Here is a 25,199-nt window from a genome sequence, read left to right on the forward strand (position 1 = left end):
CCAAGCAGCATCAGAAGAGCAGGAAGGCTGACGTTTCGGGCCTAGAATTTCAAATCCAATATGACTGATCTTCAGAACTCCCCCTCTGTTTTTATTTCAGATCTCCTGCAGCTGCAGTATTCTTTTTCTTGTACTTAATTCTTTATTTCCTGATCAAGGGCCATGTCTGTCTCCTTTCTGCATAATATTGGAAGCATTGTTCCGAGTGGAGAGCAGCTTTTGCTGAGATTCAGTGCTAACTACAACAGACCTGGATTCCTTTGTCAACCTGACACGTATCAGTAAACAGCAACAGAACTTAGGAAGGGTCACCGGACCCGAAACGTTAACTCTGTTTTCTCCTTCACAGATGCTGCCAGACCTGCTGAGCTTTTCCAGCAACTTTGTTTTTGTTCCTGATTTACAGCGTCCGCAGTTCTTTCGGTTTTTAGTTCTCTGTAGTGGCCTGGCCAATATTTATTCCTGAATCAACGTCACAAAAATACATTATCTGGTCATGATGACACTGCTGTCTGTTGGAGCTTGCTGTGCACAAAATTGGCTGCCACATTTCCCCCTTTAAAAGAATAACTACACTTTAAAATGTCATTCATTAGCTTTAAGATACTTTGAAATGTCTTGTGGTCCTGAATGTTGCTGTACTAATGCAAGTTTTTCTTTTTCCTTCTTCTGTGGTTGGTTACCTTGGGCATAATAAATCAGGCAACTGAAGATACATTCATATAAATGTACTTGCAAGTCCATCAGAAGTTATCATTTGTTGTATTGAATGATAGTTAGTCAGTTACACAACTTGCAGGCCTGTCAGACCTAGCCCTTGGTACTGAACAAGCTCAATTTTGCTTTATGAAGCAGGAAAGAAACTGGATTGTGACAGACAAGTTACAAGGGCTACACTATTAAAATTGTTTGAATACAATGATATTTTTTACCACAGATACTACGAAACAGAGAAGCAGTATAAGGTTTTGTGTCCATTTCCATGCACATGAATAACAGTTAAGCCGCAAGCGGCACTGTTGCATGCCATCTCACCCTACTGCAGTTTACAGTGCCAGAGCTGAAATGGGTTCAAAGCCAGGGCAGAGATGTCTTAATGCTGCTCCTATGATGCTGCTTGGCCTGCTGTGTTCATCCAGCTCTGCACCTTATTGTCTTCAGGTTGTAAAGCCTGGACTGGAAGTTAGCAATTTATCGCACTTGGACTGAAAGATAAGCTTTACAGACTTGCCTCCATTGTCCTGTTCACATTCTGCTCACTGATTTCTCTGACCTGCAATCAACAAAATAAGAAACAACCACTAGATTTACAAGAAGTCCAGATCTTTTCTTTGTCAATTGACTGAAAGAGGTGTTTTCTTTTTGCCAGGCTGCTAGCAGGAACTATCATTTCATCCCCTATGTGACGACCACCAACAACGATTACCTGTGCTGTGAGAATGATTTTCAACGGAGAGTTTCTGAGTATTTACAACCAAATTGGGACATCTTACTGGGACCTTTCTGCCAGCCATTGGTGGAGAAATTTATCAGTCTCCTAAAAGATATTGAAGTTACCCCCTCATGGTACTGACTTTCATATGACTAGAAATATTAACTTAAACTTCAACTTGGTCTGTGAATTGAAAGTATGGATGGGGAGAAGGGAAGTGTAGAAAAAAAACATCAACGTGATGTGAAATGAGACTTGCGTTTCTACAGGTGCACAATGTGACCGTGGCATAAAATTGTAGAATCGCCACAGTGTGGTTGTAGGCCATTCTGCCCATCGAATCCACACTGACTCTCAAACAGGCACCCAGATCCTATCCCTGTAACCCTGCATTTCCCATGGCCAATCCACCTAGCCTGCATATCCTTGGATGCCAGGCGCAATTTAGCATGGCTAATCCACCTAAACTGCACATCTTTGGACTGTGGGAGGAAACTGAAGCACCCGGAGGAAACCCACGCAGACACTGGGAGAATGTGCAAACTCCACACAGTTGCCCAAGGATGGAATTGAACCCGGGTCCCTGGTGCAGTGAGCCACCATGCCACCCTTACCTGGCTAAATGTGAAGCATGTTCACATTACTGATGTGTGAAAATTCCAGTGAACTTTAGTTTTAATTGCTGTAAATATTTCGGCGTGCGCTTCAAACTTCCTTGGGTAGTTATTGCTTCTTTTACAGGAAAAAAAACCACAAACCACCCGCCTGATATCTGCTTTTTGAATAAAAATAGACTAGTGCTCTAAACGTAAAACGTTAAATCTCGTCTCCTTCCACAGCAGCTCTGTTCTCCACCGTAATAATTATTAGTTTATTAAGTTAAGCTAAATAAATACATACTTTCTACATTTTATTAGTGCAATTGTTTCTACCAAGTCCAAAATTAGATAAGTTTGGATGCTTGCTTTTCCAAAATGAGTAATGATCAAAAGATTTCATGAGCCATAGAAATTCGTGTAAAGCTAGACATTTGTTTAAAATACTTTGGTGCTGTGGGGTTTGCAGTGTAGAAGTTTGTCAAAATTGGCTCAAAATGAAGTGTGCCCAACCCTATGTTCCAGACATACCATGCTGTTTCAGAATTCAATTTTTCACCCTCTGCTTTTGTATCCAGCTTCTCCATTTTATCAATCTTCTAATTATAATAGGACTTTTTAATAATTCCCTGCAGTCATTGTTTTTACAATTGTAGGAACAGATGTCTGGAAGCTGCATCAAATACATAGATAAATAACTCAATCGCGTTCACAATTTTGTTCTCAACACATTTGCTGTTCTAGCAGTAAAACCGATTTTGTCACCTCTTGAATTGTCGTTTACAAAATATTTCTTGTCATACCTGTTATGCAGTCTCTCTTGTTGTGTTCACAGCACATATGTTAAGGATACTCTGCTGAGCGACATTCGAAAATTGAGGGAGAGATACCAAGGAGAAGAACTTGCCAAGCAACTCACTGGCATTAAGCAGCGTATAGAAAGCACTGAGGTTGTCACGCCTGACATTATCACAAACTTGCTTTTCTCATACAGGGACATCCAGGTACAGAGAAGCCAAGTGCTTTGTAAGAGATACTTTACTGTGTTCTTAGAAAACTACATGGAATTCTTACTGCGGAAAAACAACAGAGCATCCAGACAGAGAGAGACACCGCAATGCACCAACAACAAATTGCATTTATGTAGCTCCTTATAACAAAAAAACTTCCCAAGACATTTAATAAAAGAGTGTAATGGAAACTGGGCCTTAACATCACCCAATTGTGCCTCAACTCTCTTCACCTGCTGCTCAAACCCTTATCCATGCCATTGCTACCTGTGTGCCGACTTGTACCCAGTTCCATTTAACACCATCCCTTTGCTTGCTGACCTACATTGGCTTGTGATTGAGAACTGCCTCAGTTTTGAAATTCTCACCCTTGTTTTACAAATTCCACCATGGCTTTTGCCCTCTCTATCTCTTTAAGCTTCCTCTATCCCTATAAGCCTCTTGCATATTCCTTATTTTAACCATTCCACAAATGACAGCTGTGCCTTGAGCTGCCAAAGCCCTAACTTCTGGAATTCCCAGTCCATAAACTTCTCTCCTTTCGTGTGTCTCCTCATGGGCTCAGCATCAAATTTTGATCATAAATGCTCAGTATTGTTTGTAAGTATTAAACAGTGTCAGCCTTAGCTCACTTTGTAGCTCTCTGTCTGATGTTTCAAGTCACAATTTTAAGAAGGTTTTACCGCAGCTGAAATATGCCATTTTTATTTTCGATTTGGCTGTTAATTTTTTTTAAGAGTTCTTTTACTCTCCCTCTGACAGGATTATGATGGCATGGTCAAGCTGGTAGAGACGCTGGAGATGTTGCCGACCTGTGACCTGGCTAATCAGCACAACATCAAATTTCACTATGCATTCGCACTGAACAGGTACAGTTACCGCTGTGAAGTAACTGGGAGAACACCTTGCCTCTAGTCTTCTGGGGCTGTGGTATCCAGGATCATGTGATTTAATGCAGCTAAATAAACATGAGAGAGAAAGGAATAGAAGGTGAGGTTGATGGAGAGGAGATCCCTGTGCAGCATAGAAATTGGTGTACACCACTTGGGATAAGTGACCTGTTTATGTGCTGTTGATTCTATGCATTTATACACATTAAGTCCTTGTGGGGTTATCATTTTGTCTTGTAAGGCACTTTCTAAATCAATGCTAAATGAGGGTAGATGAAAAGCAGCCATCAATTATATTCAGTTACCAAAATGCGATTAGGGACCTGTGGCATAACCTAAGCTCAGTAATACCTGTGATTCTAGCCACATCATATGATAAACTTTTAATTTCAAAGCTTAACAAATATGAACAGAGAGAGATTCCTCCAAGCCTGTCCACCGTTTAATTAAACATCTTTCACACATTATTCCGTACCTCTCAACTCTTCTCCAAGAAATAAAGTCTGTCGATCTCCGTTTTGATCCCCATTAGATTCCTGACAACTTTTATTGGGGAGTGAAGTCCATGCATTCTCTATCCTTTGTTCGAATTAGCACTTTCTGACTTCACACCTAATTGATTTAGCTTTAATTTTAAGATGTTGTATCTTGTTGTTTTTAGATTCCCTTACCAGAGGTGGTTTTATCTACAATTATCCTGTTGAACACCTATATCATTTTAAATACCACTATTGAATCACTCCATAATCTTTTAAAAACTTGGGAATACAGGCACAAGGGAATATAAACTATGCCCTCATAATTTGGAAACATGAGGTCAGATTCAGTGGATCTGATGGGGATCTTACCCACGGGTCAGAGAACCCCATCATTTCCATGCGGGAGGCCCAGTGATATTCAGTACCTTCAGGCACTTAAGCGATCGCTGTCCATCCTTTCCCGGGATTCGAGACCAAGGTAGCGGGCGTCCTGCCCGCTGAGATGTGCTGCCAGTCAATAGTAGCTCCTCACTGTTGTCAGTGTGACACAACATCTTAAAATTAAAGCTCAATCAATTAGGTGTGAAGTCAGAAAGTGCTAATTCGAACAAAGGATAGAGAATGCATGGACTTCACTCCCCAATAAAAGTTGTCAGGAATCTAATGGGGATCAAAATGGAGATCGACAGACTTTATTTCTTGGAGAAGAGTTGAGAGGTACGGAATAATGTGTGAAAGATGTTTAATTAAACGGTGGACAGGCTTGGAGGAATTTCTCTCTGTTCATATTTGTTAAGCTTTGAAATTAGAAGTTAATCATATGATGTGGCAATGCACCCACCAAGGTCCGAGGATTGTCAAGTGACTGTAGGTCACAGGTCAGCAAGGACACAGTGAGAATTGAATGTTGCAGGTCGAGGGAAAGGGAGGCAGGGGATGATAGTGGCTCTCAGTGCTGAATGCCTCCCCCTTTGAAGCTAGGACCCTCGATTGGCCACAGAGTGGCTGTCATCCACTGTAATGCACTGGAAATTAAGCCCCTGGATTCATCACAGAAGGTAAAGATTTTACAATAAGTATGTAAAATTCCCCAATTCTCCTGATTTACAAACATGGGTCAATAGATAACCTGGACCAAGTTTCTATACTAAACAAGAATCACAATTTATTACAAGTAATTAGACTGTCGTTACAGGTAAACAGATATAGACCATCAGCACGTACTGACTACTGATTAAAACCCTAATCCCATTATGAACTCCCTTTGCACATGCAAACACACGCGTACATGCAATACCCAAACACAGACAGTGGAAAAAAAGAACACTTGGACAGAGGGGAAGACTGGAAAGATAGTTCAGTAGTTTTTATCCACAAATCCTGTTGCACTCATTTTGCTGACAGTTTCTTCCTTTTTGAAAGAGCCCACTGGTTTGCAAGAGGCATAGGCTGGCTGGATCACTTAAAAAATATCTCTGATTTATTGGGACCAGAGGGTATAATCTCAGAGTAAGGGGGCTTGTGAATCAAATCAGAGATAGAGGTATTTCTTCTCTCATGCGGTAGTGAATCTGTGGAATTCTTTACCACAGAGAACTTTACAGGCTGGGTCAATAAATATATTCAAGGCTGAGGTAGACATTAATTGGCTTTTTAAGGGATTTAGTGATATACTGACAGGTGATTAGGTTGTCCTTCTCGCATGACCTCCTACCACAAAAGAGTAGCGATGGATGAGTAGACCAACGATGGATGAGTAGACCAGCAACGAAGTCCTAGGCTTGACATCCAATTTGTATGCCTATCCTGCCTACCATTAGTTCCTGGGAGTGGGTTGATAAAATGCATAAATTGAATCCCGTCTGATATACAGCCCCCATGTACAATCCAGCAGCCACCCACATTTACAGGCCTCTGCTCATAGATCCCACATTCATAGAGCAGCCACTCACAGACTCCCTGCTTAGGAAACTCCACTCACTGACATGGGACCCCTCCTGCTCACTCCCCACCCCAAACTCAGGAACCACCCCCCTCGCCTCTCTCCCCGCAAACTCACAGATACCCTCAATCATGAACAACCTGCTTGTAAATCTCTAGTCATAGATAATCATTTATACTTATTCACAAATCCCCTGCTTATAACTCCCCAATCATAGATCCGTTGCCAATAGACACTCTTTCATAGACCTCAACATATAAAAAGCTCCCGCATCTGCCCTCACCCATAGCCTCTGTGCTGAGAGACTCCTGTGTACTCATTGACCCAGCCCAAAACTCAACGCTGGCAATGGGAGAGGGATGCTACTGATTTTCTGCGAGAAACTTCCCCCATAGGTAGGTTAAGGCCTGATATCTGGAATTAAGGCCCTCATTAGCCTGGGAAAGAGGCCAAAAGCCCACATTAGACAGTTACTCTGGATGCCTGTAAAATGGTCAGATTCAAAGTCCAATCTATTCAAAAAGGAATGGAATATCGGGAAAATTCACCTGTTCTGGGGATGGAGTGTCAATGCAGAAGAGTAGACCATCGTTGTCTGTTGTTTTGGTGTAAAGAAATTTCTGGGCAATGCAAGCTTCTCTGCTCAGTGAAGTATGCCGTTGATTAGAAATGATATACAAATTGTCTCTAAACTCATGTCCATTACTGCAAAATGTGACACTTTGCTGCCGTGACTTAACATTGGAATACATCCTGTACCTTATAGTTGAACATTAGAGACTCAAAGAAAATATAAAGTATTGTGAATGGTGGGCAAACAGGCCCTGGTACCTAATTTACTTGTCCTTAACAGAAACTACTGTGTATCAAAGGTCTTCTGTCCAATCTAAATTCTCCCAGGGATAAAAAAATTCCTTTCTGTCTTCATTAGCATCTATTTCGTGGATAGGAATAGGTTATGTCAATTTGGTTCTGCAATTATGTCCCACTTTGGAACTGTTGTGCTGCTTCCACTTTTTTTAGAATTCTGAAATAATCTCTTTAATTACATCCATGGCACAACACACCGGCTGAGCAGTTTTCCCCACCTTTGAGGGTGTTTCCAACCATACCACAGACAAGGAGCAATGGCAGCTTCTGTGTCCTCTTCCCATTGCTTTCCATTTCTAAGAGCCCTTGCTGGCTTGTGGTTTCTTTAAAACAAGTGGACAAACTCAACTATGAGCTCTTGAGGAAAATCATCTTCTTTCCCAGAGAAGGAACTTTTACAGATTTCAATTTGCTAGGCAGAATAAACAGCTTGGACAAAGTGAGATAACACAGTGTGGAGCTGGAGGAACACAGCAGACCAGGCAGCATCAGAGGAACAGGAAAGTTGACTTTCGGGTTGGGACCCTTCTTCAGAAATGTGAGGTCTTCTGTGAAAGATCAGATAGAGCCTCTGCTAAGATGCCAACTTCCGTGCAGTTTTAGATTAGCTCAGTCCATAGTCACAAAGGTCATTTATGAAAGAATGCAGAATTTTTCTGGGCTGCACTTATTAACTCCAGTGTGGTTAGTAACTGTGTTACTACTCAGACTGAAGTAGGTGTCAAGCACCTTAATTAAAGCTTAGGATAGATGAAGACATGGCAAAATACAAAGTTGGGAAAGAACTGTTTTTTTCATCAGTGTAACCAATAGGATATAAGAGCACACTAACCTGGTCTTTATCAGGTTTGGAAACAAGACCTGAAGCAGTATGGTATCAATGCCAACTTGGTCAATGAGAAACCTGATCTGGGTCAGCCTGATGAACTAAAGTCTTGGGTAAGACTGGGGACTTACTTCTGTCCAGAGGTGTATCTGTATCAAGCAAGGATGAATGACTTCATTTGTCCTATGTTGTTGAATGGGATCTTCTTGATCAACCTTTTTATTTGCCACCTTTTATAGCTTGGACTAGGAGGTTCCTAGCTGTTCTCCCCATGCTGACTTTCTGTTGCACAAGCCATTTGGCTGACTGATTTTGGAGCTTGACTGTCTTCACACAGCATTCACTAAAGCCGAGAGTGACTCAATGCTTCTGCTTTGGGCATTCCCCAAGGATTCCTGTTGTGTTTGCTGACTACTTTGAATGTTCCCACCATCATTCACAATGATGGGGAAGTTCTGCAGAGTAGAGTCTCCACTATTGCTTCTGCCCTGTATTGAGATTGAACTGAGGTTTATATAGAAAGGCAAGTCTGCCATCTTACGACAGGACCATTTATTAATTACTGGCACTAATACGTGAGTAGGTGGTGAGTGCAATCCTAGAATCATTCTGGCTTAGTCCTAGTTCCAAGTGTGCTTCGATGTCAGCAGGCACCATTCATGAGAAAATACTGTTTGTTAGCACAGTAAATCTTGGCCCAGTATCCTGCAGTGACTGTACAACACTGTTTAAAAGTTGTGCTGTTTGTATTTTTTCTCTCTGAAGGAGGAATTACCCAGGTGACAGAGAAAAAGCCTTGAATGTAATGCTTGAAATCCTGAATTCATGTGAGCAGCCTGCCCCTGATATGTACTGCTTATGTGGAAAAATTTATAAAGACCTCTTTCTTGACTCGTACTGCAATGATATAGTGAACCGAGACAGTGCCATGGAATGGTAAGAAAATTCACCTCTTTAGAAATGAGTTGAAATGTTCTCCTTATTTCTGTTTTTCAATTGAACTGTTTTCTGACCTAGAGTCTGTACATAAGACAAATTTGGAAAGCCATAATATAATGAACTGGACTAAGACATGCAAGAGCTGGGAAGCTTGTTAAGTGAGTGAAAAACATTGTGATGCCAATTCAAGTCACAGGAGTGAAAGCACGAGATCTAGTTGGAAGGGATCACAATGTGAATGCTATGGGCGTCTGCTAGTGACTGGGGTTCAGTGATCATCAATTAATGTTTGAGACAATTGTGACATTTCAACAGCGCACTATTGCTTCCCCTGACCCACAAGCAGTGCGGTAATTCATTTGTGTGGTGTGAACATCGCTCGTATTCGTAGACATTTTTTGCCCATCCTTAATTTCCCTTGAAAGTGGTAGCGAACTGCTGCAGCCCATAACACCCACAAATAATGTAGGAAGGGAATTCCAGGCTTTTCATCAGTGAAAGAACAAAGAGAGAGTTTCACTTTGGATTGGTATGTGACTTGCAGGTCGCTTATTCCTACAGGTGGTAAAGGTCATGGGTTTGGAAAGTGCTATCAAAGAAACTTTGGCAAGCTATTGCAGTGAATGTTCAAGGTGGTGGATGTTGGACTTGCCTCATGGATTCAGTCCTTCTTGTTTCCTTTCAGCTGCTAAGTTTCCCAATGCTTAGGAAATGCAGATGGCTGTGGTTATCTGCTTCCCATAAGTGGCTTGGATGCCAGCACCTCTTGTCACCTGTGTTAAAACCTGCTTCGAAATGGGTTTAGTTCCCTTTTCAAGAAATTTACATCTAGGCCCATGATATGATTCACCTACTTTTCAGTTAAAATTTAATACATAGAATCTTACAGCTTGGAGTCGGACTATTCAGCCCATTGTGTCTATGTTGGATCTTTGTAAAGACTGTCCGACTATTGCTTACCCTGTCACCATAACCCTGCATGTCTAGGTCCTTTATTTTCAAAAGGGAATTTGACAAATTACTAATGATTCTGCCTTCAATGCCCTTTCAGCTAATTAATGCATACCTGACCATAACAAGGGGAGATTTATATAGTGCAGTTCAGGCTGATGAGAAATTATTTAAGAGCTATTGGTAAGGGACGGGTTGGTGTTGAGGTTAGTAAATAGAGGATGCAGATTCAGGATTATAATACAAATACTGGGGTGAGATTAAAATTGTTTTAAACAGTGAGTTATCTGAAAAGGGTGTTGAAACATGATTCATTCATACCTTTGGAAAGGGAATTCAATATATACATTTAAAGGAAGACTTGCAGGACTATGCAAGGTGCAGAGGAGTGGAGCTAATGAGATAACCCTTCAAATTGTTGGCACGATGGACTGAATGGTGTCCGTCTACATTGTATTTTCCTCCATGGTTTGGAGATTAGATAGTCATGCGGGGGACATGGCACACATTCATTTTACAGTTACTGTTCCATGTGCCTGGTACTCTAATCCATGCTCAGATTTGTTCACACTGGAGCCTAATCATTTTGCTAAGAGCAGCCCACACAATGTCATCCAACATATTTTTGAAGACATGTAATAGGATAGATGACAGTGGCAATACTTTGTCATTCCCCTCTTGTCAGAGGTGGATTCTGCAATTTGTCCCAAATGCATCATAGAGTTGGCACACACAATTAAAATCCAGTATTTGACCACGAGCTCCTGTAGCTTCCAGCATCCTTGTGGATACTGAAAGGAAGCCTTAATTAAGGTCAAAATCTGTAACTCTTCAGAAGCTTTTCACTCCATTCCAGAGATTTCAGGGTGATCTTACCGCAGGACCAGAATGGTAAATAGCTGATTTCACGAAATCTGGAATTAACCCTAATTTACTTCAAGAGAACCCAATATACATGCCACATCAACTCAGACTGACACCCAATTTCAGTTTGATTCTTTCAGGTTTATTTAGTTTTCTTGTAAATGGATTGTGGACTACCTATTCATCACATGAGTGCCTATTCATCAGCCTCATCATGATAGGCGACACTGTGGATTCTGGGACAACACAGCGTGGAGCTGGAGGAACACAGCAGGCCAGGCAGCATCAGAGGAGCAGGAAAGCTGACGAAATCTGAAGAAGGGTCCTGACCCGAAATGTCGGCTTTCCTGCTCCTCTGATGCTGCCTGGTCTGCCGTCTTCCTCCAGCTCCACACTGTGTTATCTCTGACTCCAGCATGTGCAGTTCTGACTATCTCACTGTAGATTCTGGCTCTGTTAGCTCCCTCTTTGGTGCAAGTTCAGTACACTACATAGATACAGGTGTCCAAGTGAAGAGGCATTGTTTGAAGACAAGTGTCGGAGTTTGGCCTACCTCAGAAACGGGGACAGGATTAGATGCTGCAACATATGCTAGAGAGGCAACAAAACAAATCTACAGATCAATGTTTCAAAGTGTAAGCCTTAAAAATCAGACTCAGCCACAAATAATTCCAATATAGATCCACAAAGACATGTCATTTCCCCACATAAATTAAGGAGAATTTGAGCAGTTTTCCCCTTAATTATTTGCTATGCAATTATCAAAATTCTGAGTTATCGGAAGCTTTTTAAAAATTCATTCATGGGATATGGGCATTGCTGGCCAGACTTCTATTTATTGCCCATCCGTAATTGCCAAGAAGACAGTTAAGAATCAACCACACTTTTGTGGATCTGGACTCACATAGGCCAGACCAGGTAAGTACAGCAGTTTCCTTCCCCAAAAGGAGTTGGTGAACCAGATGGGTTTTCCCAACAATCGACAATGGTTTCATGGTTATCATCAGACTCCAAATTCCAGATTTTTATTAAATTCAAATTCCACCTCCTGCCTTGGTGGGATTTAAACGTTGGTGCCCAGAACATTACCTGAGTCTCTAGATTAATAGTCTAGCAATAATACCACTAGGCCATCACCTTCCTAATTGTAAGTCATGATGAATCTGTTTTCTATCGCTTGTTAAGTATAACTACATGCCAGCTACAATGCAACCACATAGGTCCATTTTTAGAGTCGTTTTTGAAGTGTTGGACAGCTATTGATAACTTTTGGGATCAGTGTGTAGACAGTACTGTTCCCACTGATTGAATGAATAAGTCCATTTGTTTCTACATATAATCAGGTATCGCAAAGGCTTTGAGCTCCAACCAGCCCTATATTCTGGGACTAATTTGGCCATTCTCCTAATTACGGCTGGTCAGCAGTTTGAAAGCTCAATGGAACTGAGAAAAATTGGTGAGTACATCAATGTTAAAGCATGAGCGTTTAATTTTATTCAAAACAAAGTTTATGAACCCCACCATAATTTAATGTTCCTCTGCACAATTAGGAGGTACAGGGACCCGACACTGAATGTTGCTTGCGTTGTACTGACAGTTTCAAAAGTGATTTAAGACCATAAGGAATAGGAATAGGAATAGGAGTAGGTCATTCAGTCCCTCAACCATACTGTACCATTAGATAGGGTCATGGCTGACCCGACGTTCCTCACTTCCACTTGCCTGCCCTCTCCTCATAACCCTTGATTCCCCAACTGATCAAAAATCTATCCATCTCAGCCTTAAAAATACACAAAGCACCCTATCCCCACAGCTGTCTGTGACAATGAGTTATAACAATTCTTTGAGAGAACAAAGTCCTCCTCACATCTCAGCCTTAAATTAGTGTCCCTTTATTCATGAGTGGAAACATCCTCTCAGCATTTACCCTGTCAAACCGCTTAAGAATCCTACATCTTTTGATGAGATTGCCTCTCGTTCTTCTAAACTCCAGTGAGTAGAATCCCAATCTGTTTAGCTTTTGCTTATAGGACAATCCTTCCATCCCGGGGATCATCCAAGTGGAGAGCAAGAACTGCAGATGCTGGAGTCAGAGTCAATATAGTGTGGAGCTGGAGGTCAGGCAGCATCAGAGCAGCAGGAGAATCAACGTTTCAGGCCAAGTAAACCTTCTCTGAACTGCCTCAAATGAAATACTATCTTTTAAATCAGGAGACCACAACAGCTCTCGGTATCACCAGCACCTTGTACAGTTGCAGTAAGACCTCCTTATTCTTATACGTCAATCCCTTTAAAATAAGGGCCAAAATTCCATTAAACTTCCTGATTACCTGCTAAACTAGCTTAATGTGTTTCATGCACAAGCACACCCAAGTCCCTTTATGTGGCAGCTTTCTGCAGTTTTTCTCTATTAAAATAACAACATGTTCTTTTGTTTTCCCTTCCGAAATGAACAACTTCGTATTTGCCCTCTTTATACTCCATTTGCCAGCATTTTGCTCACTTACTTAACCTACCAATATCTCACGTAAACTTTTTGTATCCCTCTCACAGCCTGCCTTTCCGCCTGTTCCTGGTGTTCAGGGCAGTTAAGAAATCTCAGTAGAATTCTGTAATTTGCCTTGTTATGGTGACATGAGGTTAAGTGACATAGGGCCAGTTTTCAATTTGATCCTTGGTGATGCTCTTTCATCAACAACACTGGATAATATCCTTTTGAGTGCAAAGAGCGTTTGGAGCATTAGATGACCATATTTGCTGATCACTCTGGATTCCTGAGGTGAAAAATATTGATTTTGACAAAGCATCCTTTGGAAAGCATCCTAGTCCTTGCCTCAGCAACTACTCTCCAACTTTGTGTCCAGGGAGTTTGCCGTTGGAAATTCCTATGTGCTGCCACTATGATTTTCCAACCATTTCCAAGTTGCACTGCCAATAGATGGGTCTCCCTAGCAGAGCATGGGAAACAACTTTGCCTGTGCTATAATTGTTTAAATATGTTAAATATGTTTAAATATGCTGATTCCTTTCTAAGGTTTTGGTCTTTTTCATTATCTATCAAAATAATTCAAGTGTAACTTTTCAGATTGTTTGTTTGGATAGGCAATGTGCTGATAGCTGCAAATGCACATATGCAACGGAGATCAGAAGTATTTGTTCCTGAAGGGACATTCATGATACAGCACTTGTCACAGGTTTGGTTCATTCCTGTGGAAATGGCTGCAGACTGGCCTGGAATCCAGGCAAGCTACCTATGCCCTGATGTTTGCTAGATGGCCTTTGGGTTCAGAACTTCTGCCCATTTTCAACAAAGATATCAAGAAAAGGGTGGGGAATCTGTTGTCCCAGGAATGACCAGAGATCAAACATAGTGCATTCCTGTTATTTATAGGTCAGTACCACTTCTGCTCGTTAAACCAACTGCTTCATTTACTGTTTAAAATCCTGTAGCTATGAGCACCAAAACATAGGAATGATGAAATATGAACAGCGTCCTTTTACAGAGTGTCTGCACTTACAGCTATCAATTCACCTCTTGGATAGGCATGCGACTGAACAGTCTGCTGGGTAGGAAAGGAAATCTGGACCAAATGAACAACTACTACGATGTGGGCCACTTCTTCACAGTCAGCATGTTAGCCAAGGACATCAATAAGGCAGTGCAAGCAGCCGAGAAACTCTTTAAACTCAAGCCCCCTTTTTGGTAAGAATCGTTGTTCAAGTGAATTGGATGAGTTTGAGTCTGACTCCATCAGAACATAACTGAGAGTAAGTATTACTTGAGGATGACAGTGGTTTTAGCAGCTATTGAATCAATGGTTAGAAAAGTCCGGGCAGGTCTGTAAAAGTGCAACTGCTTTGTTATTGTCCATTTTGCATATTAAATTTAAGATTAAATGCAGTGAGACCATGGCGGTAGAACTGAGCAAGTTTGACTCGCGAATTGAAATATAAACAGTGAATCAAAACCAACTTTACTCCTGATTTTTCTTACGATTGCAGTTGCCTTTTTTAAAACAGTTTTTATGGAGGAGCACTGCATTGGAAGCAAAAGATTGGAGCAGCTTTTGAGGAATGAGGTGCCTATTAGAATTTGCAAGTTACACATATTTTAGGAATAAGAGAATAGGGGCCCTTTAAGATCAGCGAGGCCGCCTGTGTGTGGAACCGCAGGAGATGGGGAAGATACTAAATGAATATTTTGTATCAGTGTTTACTGTGGAGAAGGATGTGGGAAATAGAAAACGTGGGGAAATAAATAGCAACATCTTGAAAAATGTCCGTATTACAGAGGAAGAGGTGCTGGACGTCTTAAAATGCATAAAGGTGAATAAATCCTTGGAACTTGATCAGGTGTATCCTAGAACTGTGTGGGAAGCTAGGGAAGTGATTGTTGGGCTTGCTGAGGTGCTGAAAGACTGGAGGTTTGGCTAACGTGGTCCCACTATTTAAGAAAGGTGATCAGGAAAAACCAGGGAATTATAGATTAGTGGGCCTGACATTGGTAAAGGGCAAGTTGTTGGAGGGAATCCTGAAGGACAAAATTTACATAGATTTGGAAAGGCGAGGACTAATTAGGGATAGTCAACATGGATTTGAAGAAGTACTAAAGGATTGATGAGGAAGGAGCAGTGGAAGTGCTCTGTTTGGACTTCAGTAAGGCATTCAACAAGGTTCCTCATAGTAGACTGGTTAGTAAGGTTAGATCACATGGAATACAGGGAGAACTAATCATTTTGATACAGAACTGGCTCAAAGAAAGAAGACAGAGGGTGGTGGTAGAGGTGCTTTTCAGACTGGAGGCCTGTGACTGGTGGTGTGCTAGAAGGATCAGTGCTGGGTTCATTGCTTTTCATCATTTATACAAATGATTTTGATGTGAACATAAGAGTATGGTTAGTAAGTTTGCAGATGACAGCTATATTGGAGGTGTAGTGGACAGTGAAGAATGTTACCTCAAAGTACAATGGGATCTTGATCAGATGGGCCATTGGGCTGAAGAGTGGCAGATGGAGTTTAATTTAGATAAATGTGAGGTGTTGTATTTTGGAAAGGCACATCAGGGCAAGATTTATACACTTCATGGTAAGGTCCTGGGGAGTGTTGCTGAACAAAGAGACCTTGGAGTGCAGGTTAATAGTTCCTTGAAAGTAGAATCACAGGTAGAAAGGATAGTGAAGAAGATGTTTGGTATTCTTGCCTTTATTGGTCAGCGCATTGAGTATAGGAGTTGGGACGCCATGTTGCAGCTGTATAGAGCATTGGCCAGACTACTTTTGGAATATTGCATGCAATTCTGGTCTCCCTGCTATAGGAAGGATGTTGTGATATTTGAAAGCATTCATAAAAGATTGACAAGGATGTTGCCAGGATTGGAGGATTTGAGCTAGAGGGAGAGGCTGAATAGACTGGGGCTATTTTCCCTGGACCGTCAGAGGCTGAGGGGTGACCATATAAAGGTTTATAAAATCATGAGGGGCATGGATAGGGTGAATCGCCAAGGTCTTTTCCCCAGGGTGGCAGACATTCAAAACTGGAGGGAATAGGTTCAAAGTTTTGGCAAAGATCTGTAGCTCAGGTTGTGGATGAGGTTATTGACTTGCTCGCCGAGCTGGTTTGTTTTTGTTCAGACGTTCCATCACCACGCTAGGTAACATAATCAGTGGAGCCTCAGAATAGGTTTAAGTTAAGAGTGGAAAAATTTGAAAAGGACCTAAGGGGCACCATTTTCACACAGAGGGTGGTGCGTGTATGGAATGAGCTGCCAGAGGAAGTGGTGGAGGCCGGTACAATTACAACATTTAAAAGGCATCTGGATGAGTACATGAAAAGGAAGGGTTTAGATGGATATGGGCCAAATACTGGCAAATGGGACTAGATTAATTTAGGATATCTGGTCAGTATGGACAAGTTTGAACGAAGGGTCTGTTTCCGTGCTATACATCTCTATGACTCTATCTCAATGAAGAGTGATAATCAGTGATTTATTAGAGTTCATTTATGAAGCAATAAACAATGTAGATGTAGAGAAACCTTTTGGATATGTTGTACTTAAGACTTTGATTGCATTTGACAAGGTGCCACACCAAAGGTTACTGCACAAAACAAGAGCTTATGATGTAGGGGGTGACATATTAACATGGATAGAGGATTGGTTAGCTAATAAGAAGTAGAGAATAGGCATGCATGCGTAATTTTGTGTTAACAAGATAATTTGAATGCAATGCTGCAGGAATCAGTCAATTATTTAGAATTTATTTAAATCACTTAGATGAATCCTTGAGTTCATTTCAAAGCCACAAGGGGCCATAGTGCAATGTCAGGTTCAATTCACAGCAACCATAGTGTAATGTCACTAGGTCTGTATTGGTGGGTCGCTAAACAATTTGGGGAATTCCTCCAGTTTGCTGGGACATCCAGACAACAGCATGATTGGATTGTCCAGTTTTATTGTGTTGATGAAAGCCCAAAGCAAAGGGTGCATAGGTAGTTTCCAATATGTACAGTTGAAAATTCGCTTTCTCTCAACTCCCTTACTTTTCTTATGATTACGAAGCACCACTCACTGAGTTTGCAGTTTGTGTGATCAGGTGTGAATAATGCCTCATCCTGATGCCAGATTTGTTTGAAGTGCAGGAATATACTCGTTCCCAGAAAGTCTGCCCTCTCTGAACATCGTCCACGATCACTAATTAAAATCTCAAAAGAAGAACGCTAGTCAATAACAAGAAGATAAATTTTAAGGTTTAAGAATAATGATAGCAAAAGCAAAATGCTGGATACTGATTTGAAGCCGGATGATTTAGTTTATAATTTAGTTTATATGTTTTATAGAGTAGCTACTCACTAGGAAATCACTGACTGCCCTGGAATTGTATGCCTTAGATTCATTTCAAAGGAAATGTTCAGTGTATTTTGAAAGTGTAAACGCTGAGCTATTTTTCTGCCCCTTTTTTTCAGGTACATGAAATCATTAGTTCAGAACCTGATCTTGCTGCAGCAATTCCAGAAAATCAACAATGATCATTCCCCAAAACAGGAATGTCTCAACTTCTGGATGGACATCATTGTGGAAGCAACAAAGACTAATATCCATGGATTACGTTTTCCGGTAGGAGATTTCTCTTTGTCTTTTACCAATTTTCTCCCCTTCTGCTGTGTGGGTGGGGATTCTGTCTACTAACAGTGCTAGCCCCACTAACTGTTTCACAAATCCCCAACAGTGGTGTGTTAACACAAGCAGTATGTATTGATGCTATGATCAGCTCTTGGGAAAAGCTCTTGTTTATCATCTGACATACCCATAGACACTGGATGGTGATCAGGAACTAGAATCTTTATACTTACTCCTGAACCTGAGGACACTGCAGTCAATTAGAGTGAGTTATCGCTGCCTCAGAATTTCCTTAATATTTCCCAGCCTCCCTCAACTCCCATTTTGGAAATTTTGGACTTGTTTTGCTTTTGCACATTGTCCTCTATTTTGTTTGAGGGTGTCTTCAAATTTTGCATCTGGCTGTCAGGCAGATGACAAAGGATTGAGCTACTTTAACTTAAATTAATGTTCTTTACAACACTTCACAACTGTTTAGTGACATATGATCATTCAGATTTCCCATCCTAATGGAGAAAAACCCCAGGATTACCTTCTGCCCCATCCATTGGCAATGCGAGCTGATGTCAGATACTTATTGGAGGTAACTTTGACTTCAAGCCATAGCAGGTTGGTTGGAATTGCAATGTAAACAGGAGGCTGATCTTATTATTGCCTGCTTTAGATGATCATTGCCAAACCGAACGCTGTGATATGCTGCTCTAGTTCTCTTAAGGGATGCCCATTACCTTCCTTCTTCAAGTGTGCTTTGTCCCCAACCAGAAGGGCAGGTAGCCAAGTTGGCCCTGAGCTTCTGCTTGTGCTCCATTGGAGGTAGACAGTTTATTGTGAGGTGGCCATTTTTCGTATTCACAGAGGAAATAGTATGGGTATAACCTACCCTGAGAAAACTTCTGGAAAGCTAAGGTCAGCACATCCACAACAAGATTTAGAGATCTGAATGGACACTGGCTCTGTTTACAAAATGTGTTTTTTATTAAGATCTCATCGGCTTTAGGATTTATATGATTTATATTCAGTAACAGAATCAACCATAAGTCAGAAATGAGAGAACCAAAATGAGAAAAGTATTTTTTTTTAGCTCATGCCATCAATTAAATTTGTTTTGTATTTTTTAGCTCCTTTTATGATCTCTCGACATTCCAAAATGGTTTCCGGCCAACTGGGTATATTTTGAAGTAAAGTTACTATTGTAATGTAGGGAATTTGGTGGCCAATTTATAAATGGTAAAGTCCACCAAACTGATCAGAATCTATTTTAGTGAAGGAATAACCTTGCCTAGACATTGGGGAACTCTCCTCTGCTCTTCTGTGAATAGTCTCTTGGCATCTTTTGCATCCACCTAAGAGGGCAAACAGGAATTTTGTTTAATATGTTTCCTGAGAGACAGCACGTCCGACAGTACAGCATATTTCATGACTGCGCTGATATTTCAATCTATGTTTTGTGTGCAGTCTCTGCGTGGGTGGAACAGAGTTTGTGGGGCTCGAGCCCATGACCCACTGACACAGTGGCAACTTGTATCAATGTACAGGATCTATGCAGCACATTTCCATCTATTTTATTCCTCCAGCCCAGGATTTTAAAGGAAGAATGTGAGGAAATTGCAGATGCTTCCAAAGTGCATTCAGTTCAGGAAATTATCCATTTAAATAATAGCCAAATCATTCAGGAGATAAATTGGAAAAATGCCTTCATGCAAAGATTATGTGGATGTCACTTCCACAAAATCAGCGGTAGAAATTGGATATCAATTGATGAATTTTTTTTGTCTTCAACATGGAATTGATAAATGCGAAAAGATTTAAGATGCAAAACAGCCATAATCTCAATGAATGAAGAAACAGGTTTGAAAGACTGAATGTCTATTCCTATACACTGAACCAGAAGTGAGGAACATAGTAAATGGTCCTAAAATCCACAAATAAATGATCCCAAAATCCATTTTTGTAAAGGAAATTATCCTTGCCCCTAGAAATGGGCTTGAATCTAAGTTGTATGCAGGATTGGGAAGAGCTCCCACTGTGCTAAAAACCCATGTCACACAGTTTTCTTATCTCAGATTCAGAACTGTTCCTGCAATTAACTCTGTACAAAAATATGTAAGTGTGTGAGATGGTCTTTGCATAATATATTTTATTCTTTATTGGAATATGACATCATTGACATCGCTGTCATTTGTTGCCTCTCTCTTTTGACCTGAGTGGCTTGTTTGGCCATTTCAGAGGGCAGTTAAGAGTTAACCACATTGTTTGAAGTTCCATGTTGACCTAACTGAGTAGGACAGTGGGTTTCTGTTCCTAAAGAATATTTGTGAACCAGATAGTTATTATCACCATTATGAGACTTATACTGCAAATTTATTCATTGAATTTAAATTTCACCAGCTGAGGTTGTGGGGTATGAGCCTGTCTCCCCACAGCATGAGGCCTTTATGTTACTTGTCCAGTGACAACATGAATGCTTCCCTGTTTCTCTGACAAAGAACGAGGAATTATTTCAAGCATAGTCTGAACTAGCTCAGTTGTGTTAATTACGTAAATCAAAGATCTTTAAAGTATTTTATTGCCTTCACACTTGAATATATTGTTTAATTCTTTTTATTATATATTTAAGCATTATTATTACTCTAACCATATCGCACTTGGTTTATTTGGGAATCAAAATTAAATGTATTTGACAAAAGTAATAATCTGAAATGTACTTCTGTGTTGATGTTATGATGTGCAATACCACTAATTAATGTCTTAATCGAGTGTAATTCCTCTGGATCTGTTTACAATTGATGCTTCAATTGAAATAGCGGAGAATTTGATGCAAGTGTCTTTGATATCACACATTGTAGATGTAACCGAAGACGTAAAAGTATTGAATAATCCACTGTTTTGTTCACAGTTTCAGGATTATGGATTCTTCTGTTCTGTCTTAGGTTTTGATTCTTGAACCAACAAATATCTACCAGCCATCCTACATATCCATAAACAGTGAGGCAGATGAGAAAACAGTATCCATTTGGCATGTCTCATCAGAGGAAATGGTACGATTGGGAGAAATCACACCTTTCATTTCATTTGCAGCTTATTGTGAATTCTTCTTTGCTGATTGTTTTCTGAAACTTACAAGCCAAGGAAATCTGTGGTTCACTTATCTGATTTTATCCAAGGCAGTATTGGGAGTACTGGAGTTAGCCTCAGCACCCCAGCTTAAGCAGAGAGAAAAGAATTCAGCTGGTATTGGAAACAAATGGCCAGATTATAGATGCATCACTTCTCTAAATTATAAAATCTGATGGTCTGATTGCAAATTGTCAAAACCTTATCAGAAATATTGCTGGTCTCAAGCAAGATGGGAAATATACATGTCAGGTAAAGAAAGGTTTGAACTTTGACATCCTGAGGTCTTCTCAGTCCCACCTTGATAAAATAGATTGTGAAAAGTCATCATCTAAGTCCAGACATGAAGAGAGGCCATTTAGCTGAAGTACTGAAGAGAACCGTAGAACAATATTCCCTCTGTATCTTCAGGAGAGTAGAATAGTTAATTGAAAACAAGCAAGCAGAAACTAAAGGGGACTGGGGATTCATTGAAAAGTGCTCTCATATTTCAGCCCTGATGAGTGCAATTCAAAAACGTTCAGCTTTGAGTCTCTTTTAGTAGTATTTAAGTTCTGTTCTACGAAGGAACTATTAAAAAACAGAAGAAAAATACAGCAGATGCTGGAAACATGAAATAAAGAGAAAAACAGAAAATGCTGGAAACAGAAAAAAGTCCATGAAAACCACACATTGTTGCCCAGATGGCAAAAGAAGATTGCTATTATGAGTCACATGCAATGACTATCAGAACCTTAAAGCCCATTTTTGCTGCAGTTAAAACATTGGAAAGAGCTGTGAATCATGTCCCAGGAGGAGCGTGTTGCCCATTGTGGAGAGGTGTTGACGCTTAATTTCAATGGACTATTAGAAGCCCAGGTTAATGTCCTGGGGCTAGGGGTTGAAATTGAAGCATGGCAGCTGATAGAATTAAATTAATAAATCTGGAACATAATACATGTATCAGAAGTAGTGGGCACAAAGCCATCATGCTTAGGGAAGAAAACCAGTATTTCTTACCTGCTGTGGCCTACATGTGACTCTAGACACACAGCAACATGGTTGACTCTTAACTACCCTATGAAATATCCTGAAGTCATTTGGTCCAAGGGCACTTCAGGACAGACAGCAAATGCTGGCTTTACCAGTAACATCTACATCCCATGAAAGAACAAAAAAGATCTATTTTGCCTTACAAAATAAATTTACAGTTCCAGTTGTGGATTGTGCCCATTCAGATACAACTTACAAATGCTTTATCTACTGATTTGTTCTGAGGGCTGTAAGATAAGTTGCAGACATTTACGCTCCTACTCGAAACTAAACGTTCAGAATTAAGGTTACTTATATAATTGTTTAAAACAGTTGTGAGGAAGGGTCACTCGATCCAAAACATTAACTCTGATTTCTCTCTGCAGATGCTGCCAGACCCTCTGAGCTTTTCCAGCAATTTCTCTTCTTGTTTCTGATTTACAGCATATGCAGTTCTTTTGGTTTTTAATGAAAGGATTAGATTTGGTCCAGGTGGACAGGATATTTAAGATAGAAAGATTGAGAAGGATCAGAAGACATGAGTGTGTGGTGGAGAGGTGTTTGAACTAGATTTGATGTCAGAAGGTGGTTCTTTTGGTAGAAAATCATCGATCTATGGGACAAGCTGCCGACTTTTGTAGTTGTTTTTCTTCTTTATTCATTCACGGGATGAGGACGCTGCTGGCTAGACAGCATTTATTGCCCAGAGGGCAGTTAAGAGCCAACCACATTGCTGTGGGTCTGAAGTCACATGTAGGCCAGACCACTTAAGGAAGGCAGTTTCCTTCCCTAAACAACATTAGTGAACCAGATGGGTTTTTCCAACAATCGACAGTGGATTCATGGTCATCATTAGACTCTTAATTCTAATATTTATTGAATTCACATTCCACCATCTGCCATGGCGGGATTCGAACCCAGGTCTCCAGAACATTATCTGGGTCTCTGGGTTAACAGTCCAGCGAAAATACCACTAGGCTATAAACATTAAAAGAGAGTTAGAGGCACTTCTGATTCTGGCTGACTACAAATAGAAGGTGAGGGATTTTGATCAGAACATGTCTTCCAGTCACCATTTTCTCCTGGAATTTATTTAACTACCTTTAGGAGTAATTGAAGAACTTCGCTAAGTATGTTCCCAAGTTGAGCTTAGATTATTTTGCCATACTTAGGTCACTGACAGAGTTGGATCAACGCAGATCATATATTTAAAGGAGATAGTTAAGATACATGGTGAGAGATACATAGATACACTTGAGAATGTTCGAGAATTTTAAGCATGTTTGTCCTATTTATCAAAGGACAATGGACCAGCCAGCCACTTCCTGTTATACGTTGTATGTTCATTATATTTACTCCATACCTGACTCAGTATGTTGCAACATAATATAAATACATTATGCCTCCACACTGGACTGTCTCCAGGCTGTAGAGATATCTTTTATAAACTTTATTTTTTGGCAGTGCTACAATGGTTAACTTAGGGGGGAAAAAAACTAACCAAATCTGGAAAGATTTAAGATCCTTGATTTACTCAAGTTAAAACTCCGAATTCCCAGAAATTCAAACAGTACCATTTCTGTTAATTGACTGCCATTCACATTGGCAAGGTATTACAATTAATATCAGTAGAAATACTACAAAACACATGCAATCATATTGGAATTATGTTAATCGCTGCAAAAAATACACGTTATTTGTGTGGCTTTTGCTCAAACCAGAAATGCTAAGTGACAAATAAATAGCCCACATGTGCTTAGCCTAGTCTCGGTCTCCAATCGTACTGTTTATACTGGACTAGATTCACACCGTATCTTGTTTGCTGTAGTATACACTAAACATGACAGTGAGACTTAACTGATCCAGTCGGATGTGGGTAAGAAAATGAACAGCATTAAACTCTGTATTCAGACTGCAAGAATTTAGATAGAACTTTTTTTTCATTTGTTGTGGTTTTTTTCCTTAACTACTAAGACACTCAGTCACAGCAGGCACTTTGTATTTAGCAACATTAAAACAATAGAATGTAACGTAACTATTGCATTTAATATTATTTATTGTTGATGTAACCCTTGTACCTATTATTATCTTTTCAACAGAAGGGGATTCATGAATGGAATTTTACATCCTCATCCATTAAAGGTATAAGGTGTGTATGTGTAATAGCACATGTATTGTATAAAGGAAAATTCTGTGGTGTAACCCTTCATTAAAATGTAAATTTAAACTAGTGAGTATTCGAGTAAGTATTTGCATTTCCTATTCAACTCCATCTGACTTACATCTGACAGCAATCATAAATAGATCAGAAAATCTTGTTTAAAATGATAGATGGCAATTGTGGTTAATACTGCCAATTTGATGTGGTTGATGTGGTTTGTAACAAATAGGTTCACTTTTGGGTTTTCCATTAGCTTTTTTGATTAAGTTACATTTTCCCGTATAAGCTATTTAAACATCAATAAAATGCAACTACTTCTTCACAAAACACACTAATTCTGAACAATGTGTTGTTCCACAGTGGAAAAAATGTTCGTCCACTTTTGCTTTGTTTTGACGAGCAGAGAAGAGGCATTGTTTCTGCTTTATTGTTTAAACAAGATTTGGATGTTTACCTGGTTGGGAGATGGATATCTCCTTTTAATTTTTGAGCTTTTTAAATGGTGGTTCCCTCTAAAAGTTCTTCTCTTTCTGGGCACTTATGTGTTAGCATGCGAGTCAAAGTTGGCTTACTGATTTGGCATCACATTGGCATATGGCAGCATCAATGCCATCTTCTGTGTAAATACCAGGATTTCATAAGCTCAGTTTATCCAAGACCACTTTTGATTTTTGTTTATTTTTTCTCTTCAATCTAGGTCACAGTTGTGAAAGTGGTAACTTCTGTCGACTTAAAAGTTCAGAGTGAAAACTGGATAGTCTGGGCCCTATGTTCTTGTGCTTCTCAGATTTGTCACTTAGTGTTGGCCAGTAGTCGATATGATGCTGTGCAGCAAGAGGTTGTAACTATGTGAAAAAGATCTGATGGGGATAGAATTGTTTTAGAGATAGTAGGAACTGCAGATGCTGGAGAATCTGAGATAACAAGGTGTAGAGCTGGATGAACACAGCAGGCCAAGCAGCATCAGAGGAGCAGGAAGGCTGACATTTCGGGCCTGAAG

General features: G+C 40.2%; 1 protein-coding gene across 1 annotated transcript in view; it reads left to right on the forward strand.

Moving 5' to 3' along the window:
- Positions 1 to 25,199, forward strand: part of map3k15 (mitogen-activated protein kinase kinase kinase 15) — a 127,550-nt gene that overhangs the window by 39,405 nt on the left and 62,946 nt on the right. The window contains exons 3-11 of the mRNA XM_048602720.1: positions 1,370 to 1,566; positions 2,864 to 3,032; positions 3,801 to 3,907; positions 8,811 to 8,981; positions 12,143 to 12,255; positions 14,343 to 14,502; positions 17,760 to 17,910; positions 20,844 to 20,951; positions 24,138 to 24,187. Of these exons, the coding sequence (XP_048458677.1) occupies positions 1,370 to 1,566; positions 2,864 to 3,032; positions 3,801 to 3,907; positions 8,811 to 8,981; positions 12,143 to 12,255; positions 14,343 to 14,502; positions 17,760 to 17,910; positions 20,844 to 20,951; positions 24,138 to 24,187 (1,226 nt within the window). The remainder of the gene's footprint in view (positions 1 to 1,369; positions 1,567 to 2,863; positions 3,033 to 3,800; positions 3,908 to 8,810; positions 8,982 to 12,142; positions 12,256 to 14,342; positions 14,503 to 17,759; positions 17,911 to 20,843; positions 20,952 to 24,137; positions 24,188 to 25,199) is intronic.

This window comes from Rhincodon typus, chromosome 11, assembly GCF_021869965.1.
Source record: "Rhincodon typus isolate 14 chromosome 11, sRhiTyp1.1, whole genome shotgun sequence".
NCBI lineage: Eukaryota > Metazoa > Chordata > Chondrichthyes > Orectolobiformes > Rhincodontidae > Rhincodon > Rhincodon typus.